Below are 18,976 nucleotides of genomic sequence, written 5' to 3' on the forward strand. Positions count from 1 at the left end.
GGTTCTTTCCTCTGAAAGGTTTTTTTTTCTTTTTCTTTTTTTCTAGGCTGTTCTTGCTGGAGATTTAATTCTTTCCGCAGCATCTATAGCTATGGCACGGACTGGAAATGCAACAGTCATATCTATTTTAACCCAAGTTATTGAAGATTTGGTGCGTGGTAGGTTGTTTCCGGCTCTCTCCTTTTTCTATTCAATCCTGGTATTTAGCCAGGCAGTAAAACCATATCTCACACGACACCTTTCCTTCTTTATAGGAGAATTTCTTCAACTAGGGTCAAAGGAAAATGAGAATGAAAGATTTGCACACTACCTTGAAAAGTCCTTCAAGAAGACTGCAAGTCTGATAGCCAACAGTTGTAAAGCAGTATGTACGTTCTGTCTTTTTTCAAGTTAAAAAAAAAAAAAAGCTATATAAGTTTTCCTGGAAACAAATTCTCCAAGAAAATATTTTATTGGAGAAACTTAAAATAGTACCCCAAGTCCCAAGAGGTCAATGAGGAGGAATTACATTCCCAGAACTTCTGCTATGGTTTTCATTTTAGCTGTCTTCTTTTGGTATGCAGATAGTAACTTTTCATCTTTTCTTCCCAAGAACTGAATCAAAATAAGCTTTACAAGACAGTCCCCAACCTAATTTCCAAACTCGAACATTTTGAACTATTTATCATTTTTCTCATGATTGTCACATACACAGCTCTTGACATTTTATCTTTAAGAAGCTATGAAATGCTATGTTCTTTTTTTTTTTTAAACTGATTTCTTTTTTTTAAAGAATTATTTTATTTATTTATTTATTTTTATTTGACCAGAGAGGGACAGAGTTGGGGAGAGAAAGAGAGAAGGAAAGTGAGAAAGCAAGCCGCCAGGTCTGGGACTTGATCCACCGTTGCCCATGTGGGAGTCCAGTGCCCTTAACCACCACGCCGCCTGCTGGCCCCAAAATGCTAAGTTCTTAGGTACAGTCTTTAACTCAAGAGAAAATGTCTATTAGATTATCTTACTGTTCTTTATCCTTTTTTATTAGTAGCAGATCTTCTCAATATTTTCACATGAAATATCGACAAGATGTTTTTCTTCAGAGTACGAATTCAAGTGTGAGCCGTAACTGTCCTCCCTGACTTTGTCCCTGGCTTTCCATCCACTCTCCATATATCGTTGCTGGAAAAGTCATGTGGCATTTTTGTATAGAAAAACAAAAATACGTCTTGACTTTTCTGATAACGCTCTTTTTTAAATCGGTATTAGCTTTAACCTAGAGACTAAAATCTGTGCCTGTTTCATCATTAACCTGTGAATGAGAAACAGTCCCTTCACAGAATTGTCCCTCTGACCGTCTCTCGGCCTGACAGGTATACAGAGCTGGAACATGGACCGGTAATCATCCCTTGTAATTAAGGCCGTAAGAAAGGAAGACCTGTACGGCCGCATGTACATTTCTGTCCTGATACATTGAACTTGATTACAGTAAAAGAGTTTTCTCTCAGACCTCTCAGGTAAAAATACCCCTTATTAGTAGTGTCTGCTTTGAAAAGTGTGAGGAAGTGTGGCTTTTTAAAGAGATTAAAGAAAATATGATAGATACTGAATGCTAAATAAAAGAGGGACTTATTTAAAATAAGTGCCAAAGGCCAGCCAGTGGTGTGTGGTTAAGGCAGCTGGATTCCATATGGCTTCCTGCTCAGTTCAAGTCCCAGACCCGGCAGCTTGGAAAACATTCTCCTCTCAGAGAAAATCCCAAGAGGAGAATGCAGGGGTAAAGGGACTGCAGCCTGGCCATTCCCCCACCCCGGGGGTGAGGGGTGATTTCTTCCTTCCTTTTTTTCTCCCTCTGGCAAGCACATGTGCCCTATTGCAAACTACAAAAAAAGAAAAAATAAAATAGATGCCATAAAGTTATTACATTAACCCTCCACCAATTAGCCTACCCCTAATGGCCGAAATCTTGTGAAGATTGAGACCCATCTAAGACAAAGGGTGTTGAGTGAAGCTTATTGATAACTGCACAAGTCTGAGCCTGCATTCTAGAAGCACCAGCAGGCAGTGGGGCTGTTGGAATTAGAAACACTGAGAGTCACTGTCCACGCAGAGTCAACATCCTTAGGTATGGGGGAGCAGCACCCCACTGGAGCCTAAATAGAATTCACTCCACCATTGACCCTACCAAGGATTCAGGGAGGTGGATCTGCGTTACCGATGGACAGCTGAATTGTGGTCACATCTTTTGCTTAAGAAACCAAAGATGATACATGTGCCCAAGTAGACATGGCCATGTATACTAACGTAGCTCAGTCCTTCTTAGAAATGAAATGTTTTAACTGTCCACTAGGAGGCATGCTGGCACCATCCCAGAACTTCTTCCTGTTCATGTGATTTATTCCTAAACTCTAGAGCTGTTAGCATAATAAAGCAAAATCATAGTGTGAGCTCTCTGAATAAAAGTTTCTATATATAAGTGCCTATGGGTGGAAATATTCCAGAGGTGTTATGTATTCAAAATTGCTATTTTTGTGTACTCTTGGTATTTCAAATGCAAAGACATGTGAGCTCCAAAGGAACGCATGCAAAGCAAATCAGGTATGCCAAAAGACGGAATGAAGAGAATTTAAAGGTCAGATTTATTACAGAGGAAATAATGGGGCTAAAATGTTTTTGGTCATTTGAAGGAAATTACCAAATTTCCGTTCTACTAAGGATACCATTTCTGTCCCTACCCTGCACCTTGCCTCCCCAACCCTTTTTTGTTTTTATTTTTATTTTATTCAGTGTCATTATTTTCTCTCTCTCTCTTTTTTTTTAAGTCAACCAGAGAGAGGAAAATGAGAAAGCAAGCTGCCAGATCCAGGACTTGAACCACAGTCAGTCATGTGGGAGTCCAGCCACCTTAACCACTGTGCCACCTGCTGGCCCCTCCCCAAACTTTTTAAAACCACTTATTATATTAAACAATTATTTATTTATTAATATTATTAACCAGAGAGAGAGAAGGGAAAATGATAGAACAAGCTGCCAGGTCCAGGACTTGAACTGCAAGAGTCCCGCATCCCAACCACCATGCCACCTGCCAGCCACCACCTACTGTATTTTTAATGGAGCTACTATTGAAACGTAAGAGAGGACTGTGGGGAACCAACAGTTAGCGTAATGGGTATGTCGCTGTACTCCCACGTAGTCGACCGCGGTTCGCATCCGGGACCCGGTGGCTTAAACCTCACGCCGGGCGCGTGTGTGTGCGTGCCCAAGATCTCAAGAGGAGAATGGAGGAGAAGGGATTGCGGCGTGACCATCCCCCCTGGGGGGTGATTTCTCGCTTTCTGTCTCTATGTCTCTCTCTCTCTGTCTGTCTGGCGAGCGCATGCGCCCTATAGCTTAAACCTCTCCAAAAAAAAATTTTTTTTAAAAAAAGAGAGGACTGTCCAGGGGAATTATTTTGTGACTTTGAGTGATAACGAAATAGAATTTTATTATCAAAAGATGACCGTTTATTTATATACATAGTCATGCAAAATACATTCTATAGCTTACTATGACTTTTTGTCCAGAAAATCGGATGGGAGTGTGACCTGAGAAGTCAGGTGGCCTGTCCAGTGTTACTCGGCCAGTGTGGAGCTGGGACTGAAATGGTGTGGTTAATCCTGCCTTGTTTTTCTTTTGTTGCTGTTTGGTTCCCCCTGCCCCCACCTCCCGAATTTTAATTCTCTCTGGGGCTACATGTATGTGTCCTGGAATTACGGGGCTTTTTTTTTTCCTGTTACTTTATTTTTAAAGTCCACAGGCACTACTAGAGGGTTTTGTTTTATGGGTCTCTTGAGCAGAACATAGTCCTTTTGTTACTCTTGTCTTAACTGGGAAAAGGCTTTATTTAGACCTTGCTAGTTCCTATACCATCATAACAAAAGGGAAAAAAATACCGCCTCCTGGTCCAGGACCCAGGATTGGATTTCACACTGCGTTAGTCGTCACGCTTTCACGTCTGTTACTGTGGGATGGTCCTCAGTCGTCGTCTTGTATCACCCTACATCTCCAAGGGCGCAGGCCAGTGACCCGGCTGAGCGTTCAAGTGGAGTCTGTCCAACATTTCCCAAGACCAGGCTCCAGTCACGCACGCTGGGCGGGAACACGGCAGAGGTGCTGCAGCCCTCTCGGTTCCTCACATCGGGAGACTTGGCCCCTCATTGCTGGTGCATGCTTCGAAGGCTTGATGAGGATGGTTCTGCCAGGTTTCTTCACTTGAAAGTTACTGTTTATCCGGGAGGAGTTGTCACCACATTAAGTATTCTGTTCCTCCTCAGCCGCTCAGCCCCTGGTTTGAGCATCCATTTATGATTCTCTCCTGAGGCAGTCATTACCTGCAGTGGTTGCCAAACGGCAGTCTTTCTGATTGCACTGTTCTTCACATCACTCCTCTTCAAGAGCTGGCATCCTCTTGCAAGGGAACTCTCATCTGGGGAACTCTGGGATTCTTATTTTATGCATTACGATCTGCAGCGTTATTTAATGCTCACTTGGCCACGTGTTTGGCTGGTGGGGAGAGGGGCCTTTAACCTAGCTCCACACCCCTTTACTGTGCCCCCGCATCATTCCCTCAGCATTCACTTCATTTCTTTTTATGAATATTTTATAGAATTATTTTATTTATCATTATTGTTATTTATTTATTTATTTTTTAATTTGACCAGAGTAAGATAGAAAGAGAAAGCAAGAAAGCGTGAACCATGGTCAGGCACGGGGAGTCCAGAGCCTTTAACCTCCACGCCACCTGCCAGCCCCAGCATTCACTTCATTTCTGAAAAGGAGATACTCCAGGTTCAACTTGGGTTTCCCACTGTTTCTCCAAGGAACCCACATTCCTTTTTTAGAGATTGGCATTTAAATACCAACATTTGGACACTGGAGCATTGTTATAAGGCCCTCTCAACAGACAGAGCTAGGAAATAGATATGTGTGTTGTATGAGTGTGCACACGTCTATATGTCTATGTCCGCCCATGTTTGTTCAAAATCAGGAGGTGTCAAACTGATCACTCCAAGTCCACCTAAACCGCAGGACCTGTGGTTTCTCCTAGCATTCCATTTCCCATATTCATCCCCCCTCCCCAGCCGTGAGAGTCCTGGCTCCCTCTCCTCCGTATGGGTAACTCATATGTCCGTGAAAAACAAACCGAGTAGCTAGAGTTCAGTGTTTGTTTCGTCCTTTCTGTCTTTAGCCTGAATATAATATCAATCTCAAGAGGAGAATGGAGGAGAAGGGATTGCGGCGTGACCATCCCCCCTGGGGGGTGATTTCTCGCTTTCTGTCTCTATGTCTCTCTCTCTCTGTCTGTCTGGCGAGCGCATGCGCCCTATAGCTTAAACCTCTCCAAAAAAAAATTTTTTTAAAAAAAAGAGAGGACTGTCCAGGGGAATTATTTTGTGACTTTGAGTGATAACGAAATAGAATTTTATTATCAAAAGATGACCGTTTATTTATATACATAGTCATGCAAAATACATTCTATAGCTTACTATGACTTTTTGTCCAGAAAATCGGATGGGAGTGTGACCTGAGAAGTCAGGTGGCCTGTCCAGTGTTACTCGGCCAGTGTGGAGCTGGGACTGAAATGGTGTGGTTAATCCTGCCTTGTTTTTCTTTTGTTGCTGTTTGGTTCCCCCTGCCCCCACCTCCCGAATTTTAATTCTCTCTGGGGCTACATGTATGTGTCCTGGAATTACGGGGCTTTTTTTTTTCCTGTTACTTTATTTTTAAAGTCCACAGGCACTACTAGAGGGTTTTGTTTTATGGGTCTCTTGAGCAGAACATAGTCCTTTTGTTACTCTTGTCTTAACTGGGAAAAGGCTTTATTTAGACCTTGCTAGTTCCTATACCATCATAACAAAAGGGAAAAAAATACCGCCTCCTGGTCCAGGACCCAGGATTGGATTTCACACTGCGTTAGTCGTCACGCTTTCACGTCTGTTACTGTGGGATGGTCCTCAGTCGTCGTCTTGTATCACCCTACATCTCCAAGGGCGCAGGCCAGTGACCCGGCTGAGCGTTCAAGTGGAGTCTGTCCAACATTTCCCAAGACCAGGCTCCAGTCACGCACGCTGGGCGGGAACACGGCAGAGGTGCTGCAGCCCTCTCGGTTCCTCACATCGGGAGACTTGGCCCCTCATTGCTGGTGCATGCTTCGAAGGCTTGATGAGGATGGTTCTGCCAGGTTTCTTCACTTGAAAGTTACTGTTTATCCGGGAGGAGTTGTCACCACATTAAGTATTCTGTTCCTCCTCAGCCGCTCAGCCCCTGGTTTGAGCATCCATTTATGATTCTCTCCTGAGGCAGTCATTACCTGCAGTGGTTGCCAAACGGCAGTCTTTCTGATTGCACTGTTCTTCACATCACTCCTCTTCAAGAGCTGGCATCCTCTTGCAAGGGAACTCTCATCTGGGGAACTCTGGGATTCTTATTTTATGCATTACGATCTGCAGCGTTATTTAATGCTCACTTGGCCACGTGTTTGGCTGGTGGGGAGAGGGGCCTTTAACCTAGCTCCACACCCCTTTACTGTGCCCCCGCATCATTCCCTCAGCATTCACTTCATTTCTTTTTATGAATATTTTATAGAATTATTTTATTTATCATTATTGTTATTTATTTATTTATTTTTTAATTTGACCAGAGTAAGATAGAAAGAGAAAGCAAGAAAGCGTGAACCATGGTCAGGCACGGGGAGTCCAGAGCCTTTAACCTCCACGCCACCTGCCAGCCCCAGCATTCACTTCATTTCTGAAAAGGAGATACTCCAGGTTCAACTTGGGTTTCCCACTGTTTCTCCAAGGAACCCACATTCCTTTTTTAGAGATTGGCATTTAAATACCAACATTTGGACACTGGAGCATTGTTATAAGGCCCTCTCAACAGACAGAGCTAGGAAATAGATATGTGTGTTGTATGAGTGTGCACACGTCTATATGTCTATGTCCGCCCATGTTTGTTCAAAATCAGGAGGTGTCAAACTGATCACTCCAAGTCCACCTAAACCGCAGGACCTGTGGTTTCTCCTAGCATTCCATTTTTCCATATTCATACTCCCTTCCCAGCCGTGAGAGTCCTGGCTCCCTCTCCTCCGTATGGGTAACTCATATGTCCGTGAAAAACAAACCGAGTAGCTAGAGTTCAGTGTTTGTTTCGTCCTTTCTGTCTTTAGCCTGAATATAATATCAAGACACTGTTGAAAAGTGCCTTTTTCTCCTTGCAATGTGGTCATATTAGTATTAAAGTGAAACCTGGTTCATTTTGATCCCACTTGAGGCATTCCCTCCCCTTCTTGTGGACTGTGTGTTTCAGTTTTGAGGTTTTTGTATTTTGAGCGGAGGAAACATTAACCTAGCTCCAAAAATCAGAACGACAATATGCAGAAAGCCAGCTCCCCACCATCCTCTCCCCCACCCTGTCCATAACAGTGTCTTCCATTCCGGCTCCTCCTTCCTGGGTCCTTGCTGCACAAATGGGCGTGCAGAATGTGATCCCCCCCCCCCACTTTTTTAGGAACAAAAAGTAACATACTGCACTAGGTTTTGTTTGGCTTTTGCACCTTGCGCTCTTCGATGAATGTTATAAAAATAATGTTGGTTTGCAGAATCTTCATTTTTAAGACAGCATCACATCGTATCCCATCGTGAGGAGGTCGCATGGTTTACTCAGCTGCTCTTCTGCATACGGGCAGTTAGGTTTCCAGTATTTTGCAGTTCCTAGTAATGACACAGTAACTAACCTCATGTGAATGTATTTTTGAAGGTGTGCCTCCAGGGTAAGCTGAGAGGTGATTACACGTGTGGTTATGTTAGACATTACCCACGTGTCCCTCTGCAGTGCTGTCCAGGACACGCTCCCACTGGCAGTGTCCCGTGTCTCGTCCCTTTCCCCACAGCCTTACTGGATCTGGTATTAGACGATTTAAGTGTCAGTTCCAGTACCAGAAATGATACTGCAATGGAGTTTAATTGGCATCTCTTCTTTCTTTTTTTTGAGAGGTTTGGGTTTTTTTTGTTTTGTTTTGTTTTGTTTTTGGCTATAGGGCGCCTCCTCTCACCAGAAAGACAGAGACAGAAAGTGAGAAATCACCCCCCGGGAGGATGGCCACACCACTATCCCTTCGCCTCCATTCTCCTCTCGGGATCTTGGGCATGCAGGCACACGTGCCCAGCGTGAGTTTAAGCCACCAGGTCCGGGACTCAAACTGCGGTCAGCTACATGGTAGTCCAGTGACATAGCCATTACGCTAACTGCTGGTCCTGGCATCACTTCTTTCTGAGTGAGTTTAAACTTGTTTTCCAGGGCCATTTTGATAGCTTTAATTTTGTCAATTGTCTGTCTTTTGCCCATTTTTCTATTATGTGGCCTCTCCTCCAGTTTTTTTTTTCTTTTTTTGGGGGGGGAGGTTTTTTGCTATAGGGCGCATGCGCTCGCCAGACAGACAGACAGAAAGCAAGAAATCACCCCCTAGGGGGGATGGTCACGCCGCAGTCCCTTCTCCATTCTCCTCTCAGGATCCTGGGCACACACGCACACGCGCCTGATGTGAGTTTTAAGCCACTGGGTCCGGGATGCGAACCGCAGTCGACTATGTGGGAGTCCAGCTACATAGCCATTACGCTAACTGCTGGTTCCCTCCTCCAGGTTTTTAAAAACTCTTTATATATTAAGAATATTGTTTTTATCAGCTGCTCTTCTGCATACGGGCAGTTAGGTTTCCAGTATTTTGCAGTTCCTAGTAATGACACAGTAACTAACCTCATGTGAATGTATTTTTGAAGGTGTGCCTCCAGGGTAAGCTGAGAGGTGATTACACGTGTGGTTATGTTAGACATTACCCACGTGTCCCTCTGCAGTGCTGTCCAGGACACGCTCCCACTGGCAGTGTCCCGTGTCTCGTCCCTTTCCCCACAGCCTTACTGGATCTGGTATTAGACGATTTAAGTGTCAGTTCCAGTACCAGAAATGATACTGCAATGGAGTTTAATTGGCATCTCTTCTTTCTTTTTTTTGAGAGGTTTGGGTTTTTTTTGTTTTGTTTTGTTTTGTTTTTGGCTATAGGGCACCTGCGCTCACCAGAAAGACAGAGACAGAAAGTGAGAAATCACCCCCCGGGAGGATGGCCACACCACTATCCCTTCGCCTCCATTCTCCTCTCGGGATCTTGGGCATGCAGGCACACGTGCCCAGCGTGAGTTTAACCCACCAGGTCCGGGACTCAAACTGCGGTCAGCTACATGGTAGTCCAGTGACATAGCCATTACGCTAACTGCTGGTCCTGGCATCACTTCTTTCTGAGTGAGTTTAAACTTGTTTTCCAGGGCCATTTTGATAGCTTTAATTTTGTCAATTGTCTGTCTTTTGCCCATTTTTCTATTATGTGGCCTCTCCTCCAGGTTTTTTTTTCTTTTTTGGGGGGGGGAGGTTTTTTGCTATAGGGCGCATGCGCTCGCCAGACAGACAGACAGAAAGCAAGAAATCACCCCCTAGGGGGGATGGTCACGCCGCAGTCCCTTCTCCATTCTCCTCTCAGGATCCTGGGCACACACGCACACGCGCCTGATGTGAGTTTTAAGCCACTGGGTCCGGGATGCGAACCGCAGTCGACTATGTGGGAGTCCAGCTACATAGCCATTACGCTAACTGCTGGTTCCCTCCTCCAGGTTTTTAAAAACTCTTTATATATTAAGAATATTGTTTTTATCTGTGATACTGTGTTTTCTTTTCTTTTTTTTTTGGAGAGGTTTTTGCTATAGGGCATGCTCGCCAGACAGACAGAAAGAGACAGAGATAGAAAGCGAGAAATCACCCCCCAGGGGGGATGGTCACGCCACAATCCCTTCTCCTCCATACTCCTCTCGAGATCTTGGGAACGCATGCACACGTGCCTGGCGTGAGTTTTAAGCCACCAGGTCCGGGACGCGAACCGCGGTCAACTACATGGGAGTCCAGCGACATAGCCATTACGCTAACTGCTGGTCCCTGTGATACTATGTTGCATATATTTTCTCCCAGTATAAATGTCGACTTTTGACAACATCCGGTTTCGATATTATCCTGTAATAGTGGTGCTCCGATATTCAGTATGTTTAACAAAGATCGCGATACATGTATGTGTGTTATGGTGGCACAAACACACCCTTCAAAGGCAGAAGATGTGGGCCAGTTCCGTGCAGCAGTAGTTACTGCTCAAGAGGAGCTGGATCTCAATGATGACCCTGGGCTGAATCCCTGGCCCTATCAGCTTGATACACTGGGCCCACAGACCAGTGTCCCAGATCTGACAGATGGGAGGAAGGAGGTCCCGGTCTGAACCTACATGTGGAGGATGCTGTTCTCGCTCCCTCTTGGGTGCACACACTCTATCATGAATAGGAGAAAACATTTTGTAAAAGAAAAAAAAGAGATGCTTGGTAAATATCAAGTGCTCTGCCCCTGCCAGTATAAGCAATCTTTTTGAGACGAGGCTCGTGAGAAAACGATGTGAAATGTGGACCTTCCCCAAGAAACATGCACGACAGGCTTGGCTGTGACAGCTGCTTCAACGAAAACAATCAGCTGAACCCCGCTGTCTCTGACTCAATCATCCTCGCACTCCTCCCACTCCCAAACACGCGAGGCATCCCTGGTGCAGACACAGCGCTCCGCTGGTGGCTGAGCAGCTCCGTGCCAGCTCACGTGTCGTGCTGTGCTGCACCCAACCGATTGTGTTTGAGTAGCTGTTTTGCTTCTTTGCCTCCGATCCAGACAGTCCTGCCTGGGTTGGGGGAGAGGATCCTCTGGGGTGCTCTTCACGCCATGGGAGCCAAAATCTAAGCAGAGATGTCCTCTGGGCTGTGCGGAGCTCCTTTCCGGGGCGGCAGTGTGAGCAGGCACCGCGCACGGTTCAGGCAGGCCGCACAGCCTACGCTGACTTGGGCACAGCCCTCCCACCCTGCTGCCCCTTAGCAGCAGCAAAGCCAAGTGTTAACGAGAACAGTCCCTGGGGCCGGCTGTTAGCATGCCTCCGTTCCTCGCCCCTCATACGTGACTAACGTGAGCAGTCTTAGAAGAGCCGCTGATACATAGTGATGGCACAGGAATCGTTACCCTTTATCGTTACCAGCCACATCCTAAGTGTGTGTGGGATATCGTAAGGCGTGACTAAGACAGTACAAAGTACTACTTCCATGTGGGCCGTGTATTTTTTCTTTTTTCTTTTTTTTTTTAAAGATTTTTGCCATACGGTGCATGCACTCACCAGAGAGAGACAGTGAGAGGGAAAGTGAGAAATCACCCCCCAAGGAGGATGACCACACTACAGTCCCTTCTCCTCTTGGGATTTTAGCCATGCACAATGGCGCACCTGGCCTGATTTTTCAGCCGCTGGATGCAAGACCTGAAATGTCATTGGCCATGTGCCAACCACCACTCCAACCACCATGCCACCTGCTGGCCCTGTGGACCACAGATTTATTCATTTATTTAATAATTATTCTTTATTATTAGAGAAAGCAAGCCTCCAGATCCAGGACTCAAATTGTGGTCAGCCTCCTGGGAGTCTTGCACTCCAACCCACCGTGCCACCTGCTGGCCCTGTGACTGTACATTTTAATTCATTAAGTTTAGAAATCAGTTTTTGAAAAATCTCGTAACCATTCAGGAAGTTTCTATTTGTGCGTGGCTTTGTATTGAGGAAACGGCATGACTCCCTGCAGGACGGTGCTTGGTCGTCAGTTATTCCTGGGGAAAGGAGTGTAGCTATTTGAGCTCCGCACACTGCAGGCTGCCCTTCCCACACTCTCACTCTGAGCCACAGTGATGGATAACTCGGCCTTTCAGAGTTTCTAAATTGTCCCGTGTGGTCTCAGAACTGCTGAAGGTAAGAAGCCTGGTATTGAAAGCAGTGATTATCCCACGAATGAAGTGGCCACCTGCTCTCTGGTGCGGTGTGCAGTTTATCCGTGTACTCACAGGCATAGGCTTCATCAAGTCATCAAGAAGCCTTCTCAGGACCGGCAGGTGGTGTGGTGGTTAAAGGCACTGGACTCCCACATGGCCGACCACAGTTCGAGTCCTGGACCCGATGCCTTGATTTCTTACTTTCTCTCTCTCTCTCTCCCTCTCTCTCTCTCTCTGTCCCTCTCTGGTCAAATTAATTTAAAAAAAAAAAAAAAAAAGTAAAAAAAAAAAAAAAAAAGTTAAATAAAATAAGAAAGAAAAAAAAAAGCAGCAGCCTTCTCAGTGCTGAGCAAGTTGTGTGATCTGACCTTACTTAGTAGCAGGGCATGGACACTGCCCAGGCCCTTGTTTCTGGACCATGAGGAGGAGGATTATTAGGAACAGCACACACACTGAATTCTCTCCAGATGCCAGGCACCATACTGGGGGCTTAAAAGTAGCGTCCAATGTCTTTCTCACGACAACCCTTTTAGGTAAGTACTACTGATTCCTACATTTTACAGATAAGAAACTGAAGCACAAGGATTAAGGAGCATGCCGCAGACACGCAGCCATCTTGTGGGGTACAGAGGGAACCCTGGCAGGCTGAGTGCAGAGCCGCCCCCCTGGGCCACACTGATGGTGCCTGAACAGAGGGAGGGGTGGAGGGACTACGGCCAGAAACAGGTGCTGTATCGCCAGGGGCCAGGGACCCTCGCAGAGAGGAGACTGGGAGGAGCTCTTAGCTTTCTCATGGAGAGTCTCTGTAGCTGTTTCCTCTCTGGAGCTGAAGGCCTTCCCCCTCCCTTTGGGGTTTGACCCCGTCTTTGTTTTCTGCAAATGTGGCCAGGCCTGCTTAGCATGCCGAGCACAGCAGCAGGCAGTGCTCTCTAGCTGCCAGAGCCAGCTAGTTTGGGTTGTAAGAAAGACTTTTAGAGGTCCCATTTCTTCCCACTGAAAAAGGAGGAAAGTTTTTTGTTTGTTTGTTTTTTAACTTCCTGTGAGAGAAATACAGAAATAGGACAGTGAAGATCCTTCTGAGAATGAAAGAACAATTCTCTGTTTCTGAAGGATGAGGCAGGAGGCTGTTACAGACATTTCAAGAAAACCATTTCAGAAATAAGTGAAACCACCAAGTAAAGGACTACAGATAGGGAAGTATATGACACCATCATGTGTCAGATTAGCTTTTCCCCAAAATGAGAGAAATCCGTAGGGATTACTAAAGCCAACAACCCTGGGGCTGGTTTGCTGAGGGCTGGAAGCCAGTATTTCATCTCTGAGGGTCTGTTTCTTTTGCTGTCAGAAAGGTTTACTTAGTGTGTTGCCAGCTATCTATTGCTCAGTCTTCCCTAACAGTGGGGAAGGGAAGAGGGGAGAGTTTTCTTCCTATTTAAGGAAACATTCTGAGACTGAAATTCTTTCACTGAGGACACTGTTTCATTTTTTGTTTCTGTTTTTGTTTTTTAGAGGTTTTTGCCTTAAGGTGCATGTGCTCTGCGGGCAGAGAGACAGTGAAAGGGAAAGACGAATCGCCCCTAGAGGGGAATGGCCATGCCGCAATCTTTCTCCTTCATTCTCCCAGGATCTTGGACACACATGCACACATGCCTGGCATAAACTTGAAGCCACCGGGTCTGGGACTCAAACCGCAGGTGGCCACGTGGGAGTCTAGCAACATAACCGCTACGCCATGCGGGCTTTGAAGACACTCTGTTTTGTACATGTTTGGTCTCCTGATATTAGTATCTCCTGATTAATCTAGCGTAACGGCCTCTTATTTAAGGGAATAGATATGATTCCTGCATTCAGAGGTTACCTAGCCTGTAACTGGCTGCCAGCCCCATATCTTGAATTCTCTTCTTATTGCAGGTCTCTGTCCTGGGATGCCCTGACCCAGAGGTGCATGAGATTGCCTATCAATACGGGAAAAATCTGGGGATAGCTTTTCAGGTTGGTATGCTTCTTATTTGTAAGAACTGGTGGTGTGTGGGTGCAACCAACATTCTCCCCCAGTGTCGGCTTCAACACACTGAGAACTGCGGCAGTGACACTGACACCGTGGTGCTTTTCACTCTTTTTTTTTTTTTCTTTTTGCTAGCTAATAGACGATGTACTGGACTTCACCTCATGTTCTGTCCAGATGGGCAAACCAACGTCAACTGACCTGAAGCTCGGGTTAGCCACTGGCCCTGTCTTATTTGCTTGTCAGCAGGTGGGTTTCACAAACTCCCTTCACATTGCAGGGTAGCCCTGCATCACAGTGTCTGCAGGCACCGAGGATGAGGAGCAGCCGGCAAGGCATTTAGGTAGGAAATCATAGGTCTGGATTCAGTCCTGGCTCTAGGACTAAGATGTTGGGGCTGGTCATTTCACCTCTCTAAGCTTGTTTCCTTTTTTGTAAAAATCAAGATGACCACCTTGCAGGGTTGTGAGGACCAAGAACCACTCGTCTCTACCATGAGTGAAATGCTGTATGCATTTAAGGTAGCCTCGTGACTAATTCTGTTATGTTTCGGTCACTGCCGAGTGAATGGTTTCCCCATCTTGATTATAGGGCTGGACGTTGAGTGTGTCTCAGCCCCTTTAAAAAGAACTGGAAGCAATAAGGGCATCCAAGCATAAAAAATCCTGAGAAATTCTCCAGTTCTAGTTTAGTGAGACTGTTTGGGTCTCTGAGAGAGGCCTCAGAGCCTCAGTCATTGCCTCAAGACATCAGAATCAGTGGAGTGCACTAGAACTGCATAGCTCCCCCTTCTCCAGACTGAGGGACTGTGGAGTAGGAAGTACAACTGCTTCGTATCCTCCTCCATGTGGATGAAGGTTAGGAAGTGACAGACGCAGCGTGACTTAGCAGGCGTGTTCGCAGCCCGTCCAGGACGCTGGCCATGTTGCTTTCGGCTGGCAAAAGCTATCTGAGATAAGTGGGACGTAGCTGGGGCTCAGACACCTTTTCATTAGGTGTTCGTCTCTGCAGTGTTTAGGTAGTAAGACAGTAACCTGTCAGCGTGCCATAAACTACAAAGTGGCCTGTTGTTTTAAAATTGTAATAACTTTTAGTCTCTCGGAGACTTTGCCTCTGCCTTACAAATCATATCTTCCGTGGAATTCAGTGATTCCGCTTTGAGGTCGAAGCCAGTGACCCTGCCTACTTTGCGTCAGGAGAGGAGAGCTCACTCTCAGCCACTCTGCAGCAGAGCCGACGCTGGAGTGATTCTTCCCTGGGGAGACTGAACTGGGTGGCTGGGCCGGGCTGTCTCGGGCAGCAGCATTTAGTGCACAGCAGCCAGCTGAGGAATCAGGGCTGTGAACGGAGATGTGGAAGTACTTTGTAGACACATCGTCCTTGTTATTACCAGGCGCTAGTCTCTCAGAATGTTGACACCAAGTTGAGACGTGAAAGGCCCAGTCAGTGGGCCCGTGATACGACTTGCCAGCCCGAGTCTCAGGGAGAGCATTAATGAATGTATCAAGTTCCTTTCCTATGGTAAAGCACATCTGAGGAACATTTTCTGTCTTACCATAACCTCCCCCATCCCCAACACACACCACGTATTCCCAAGCCATGTAAATGCAGAGGTGTGCCCGAGGTTGGAAAAGCCAGTCTCTGGCTGCTGTGTATTCCTGCAAACGTTAATCCGCTCCTCAGACACTGGTTAATCCAGGCGACTAAAGAACAGTAAGAACTGAAGATGCTGCAGTCCAGCTAGCGCCATAAAGATCTGACTAGGCATTGAAACTCCAAAGATAACTGAGGAACAAGCCTTTGCCTGAAGAAGCTTAGGGTGCACTAAATGTCTTGGTTGCTGTTCTCTCAGAAATCTTACGGTGACTGAGAATCGACTGGCCTCCGATTGTATCTGTCTACACACATAAAGAAATTTACTTTCCTCTACACAAAGGAGGAATGCTGACTCTGCCTTCTGCTATTACGGGGCAGAGTCAGAGGAAATGGACCCTTCTTACTGATCTGAGAGTAACCTATGAGACTGAAAAATGCTGGTTAGAGGGAAAAAAGGAACAAACAAGAGGTCACAGTGCCCCAAACCACAGGCTTGTGTGTGCTTCACTTGGAAATCCCAGTCACAAGGCGCCTACTCACTCTCAGACAGCGCTTTTCCCCTCTGCGCACCAGGCAGTGGAAAGGAGTGAGAAAGGCGAACTGCAGCTTCACGAGAGGACACGGGACGAGGCAGAGCAGGAAGTGGCTCCGGACAGCACTCATTTCATAAGAAGACTGATTTTTTTTTTTTGTCTTGTGGTACACGGACCACACGTTAGTCAGATGTGTACATTGTTTTCAGATAAAACAGCAAGTTTAGGCTCTACTGTGGATTACATTGCCAAAAAAAAGGGATCCTTAGCAAGAAATCTTTCAAAAGACTTAGGGGGCTCCAGTCATTTTTAGAAGAAACGAGTTCCAGAAGTAACATGAAAACGTGCAGTTTCCATTTCATGCAAACGCATTGTCTTTGGGTCGTGAAGGAGTCTTGATCCATCGTCCTCTCTTATCTCACAAGTCCTCTAGATGATAAGATACCATGATGCCTGTTCTGTAAGTCAGGAACTGATGTGCAAACCTGGCTGAAATTAAACATCTGGTAAATGGCACAGCAGGACAACACTCAAGTCACCTATGATGTGTGTGTGTGTGTGTGTGTGCGTGCATGCATGTGTGTAAAATGTAACTGCTATGAAAAATGTGAACAAAGGTAGTCCCTGAGGAGCCTGCTCGTGTGGAGCAGGTTAAGAGGTCTGGCTGCTGGAAACTTGCTGAGGACACTCAGAGTCCCTCCTTATTTATGACTAGCATTCCTATTCAGTGGAGTAGTTCTAGAATGTTTGTAATCCTTTCCACAGGTAGGTTTTATCTAGAGATTAGGTAAGTCTTTGAACTTTTCCACTTGTGAACACTGACTGAATCTCACTGGACCAAGACAGGCAGCCCTGGGGGAGGGGAGGGAAATGCCTTTTTCTTTTTAACTTCACACAGTGGACTGTCTCCAATTGGAATTTGCTAGACCCACACCTGACAAAAACTCCCCCTCTTTGGAATTCCACTATTTTTAACATCTCTCTGAAGGAGTCTCCTGACAACAGTTGGTACAGGGATTTAAGAAAAATTTCAGGACTTTGGGAGAGGTCCCAGGGAAAAGTATCCTTTCACGTATGTGTGTCACACATTTTCTTTAAGACCAAAAACCTTGCCTTGACTGTTCAGAATATGTGGACTGGAACTTTGAAATCTTCAGGGACAAAATGGAAGTATTTTCCTTCCTTTGGCGAGACCACATCAGGTTTCAGATATCCTTTTTAAAAGTCTTTGCTATCTTGTGCTTCTCTTTATTTGATAAGTCCCTAGTCCTAAATGTCAGCCTGCAGCCAGATTCCCATCTGCCATCCCCAGCCCCTGCACCAGCTGCCAGGCTTGCGTTGTGGTGACTAGCTGGTGCCTTGGAGTCACGCAGGTTGGTTGGGGTAAACTCGATCCAGTTTACTCTCCACCTCTAAAGGGTCAGTGACAGCGTTTCAGTTAGAACCTGCTAATCCAGGTGGTCTTCCTACTCTTGAAAACAGAGCCTGAGCAAACAAAAGCTTTATTTCTCACTAAAGCTGCAGGCAGGCACCTGTTCTTCCTGTTTTGTTTCTGGCTTCTTCTCCAGGTGCACATTAAAGGGATGGGGGAAGAGCTTGATATTTGCATATTAAAACTGCACACAGGACATGTTCCATAGGTAGGATATAGCCATATTCGATGCAAATATTTTCTTCAAGTTTTACTTTGTTTTTATAATAAAAAGCATCAGAGAACCTCCAGATCAGCACATTTTACCACACTAAGGGATACTGCAGAAAAATTTGCACATTGTAAGGTAGTCTTAGTAATGCCTAGGACAAGATCACATCAGCTTTAAGGACCTGGTCTTCCAGATAACCAATTTCATATCATGGTATTAAAAAACTAAAATGAAGGACCAGTAGTTAGTGTAATGGCTATGTCGCTGGACTCCCATGTAGTCGACCATGGTTCGATTCCCGGACCCAGTAGCTTAAACTCCTGCTGGGCACATGTGCATGCATGCCCAAGATCCCGAAAGGAGAATGGAAGACAAGGGATTGCGGTATGGCCATCCTGCCTGGGGGGTGATTTCTCGCTTTCTGTCTCTGTCTGTCTCTTTCTGGCGAGCACACGCGCCCTATAGCAAAAATCTCAAAAAAAAACCTAAAATGAATGCCTATTTGATTGGACTTTTGACTACTAAAATTGATCTGGTTTTTCTCATTTGTTTCCTATAAACCTTGAATTATTTATTTTTTAAGGTTTTTACTATAGGGTATGTGCACTCATCAGAGAGAGGGAAAGTGAGAAATCATCGCTGGGGGAATAGCCAGGCCACAATTCCTTCTCTATTCTTCTCCTGGGATTTTGGGTATACACACACACACACACATGCCCCACATGAGTTTCAAGCCAGATCCAGGATTCGAGCTATGGCTGGCCATGTGAGTGTCTAGTGCCTTAACTGCCAAATTATTTTATTCTTAAAAGAATAGTAACTAAGGCAAATTACTGCTTTTCATTTAAGAACGAACCAGTTGCTAGTGCCTTCAATTATCTAAGTATGTTAGCTGCCTCTATGTGTTTAGAACTTTGTTCCTTACATCTGCTTCCTTTGCTTTGAAAGGAAACTTCTTCCAAATCTGCCGTCATTCGGTAGTTTTTCTAGGTGTGCCCTATTTTTCCTTCTAGGAGTACTAATACCCTGGGTATTAATACCCATCAGGCTGTTGCCAGGGAAAAACTGGCAGCTGCTGGAAGCACTGTCCAAGACCAAAGATACCTCACTTTCTTAGTCTAGGGGACCATGGACTGTTAGGCCTCGGGGATTTCAGATCATCCCACAGCTGAGGCGGCCAAGCCCCCAGAGACTAAGGAACTTCCTCAGCTGTGGAAACCGGTGGCAGAACCAGGACTGGAACTTGGACCTCGGAAGTGGGGTGACTTGCCATCTTGGCTCCCTTACTCCATTAATGGCAGTGATCC

The 18,976-nt window shown here is 45.7% G+C and overlaps 1 protein-coding gene across 3 annotated transcripts in view; it reads left to right on the forward strand.

The window, feature by feature from the left end:
• The window catches only part of PDSS1 (decaprenyl diphosphate synthase subunit 1), a 55,504-nt gene that overhangs the window by 29,633 nt on the left and 6,895 nt on the right, over nucleotides 1-18,976 (forward strand). For all 3 annotated transcript variants that reach the window (XM_027767365.1, XM_014586565.2, XM_027767714.1), the window contains 4 exons: nucleotides 47-158; nucleotides 255-364; nucleotides 13,804-13,884; nucleotides 14,033-14,146. In XM_027767365.1, the coding sequence (XP_027623166.1) occupies nucleotides 47-158; nucleotides 255-364; nucleotides 13,804-13,884; nucleotides 14,033-14,146 (417 nt within the window). The remainder of the gene's footprint in view (nucleotides 1-46; nucleotides 159-254; nucleotides 365-13,803; nucleotides 13,885-14,032; nucleotides 14,147-18,976) is intronic.

This window comes from Tupaia chinensis, unplaced genomic scaffold (genome assembly GCF_000334495.1).
Source record: "Tupaia chinensis unplaced genomic scaffold, TupChi_1.0 Scaffold000001_1, whole genome shotgun sequence".
Classification (NCBI taxonomy): Eukaryota; Metazoa; Chordata; class Mammalia; order Scandentia; family Tupaiidae; genus Tupaia; species Tupaia belangeri.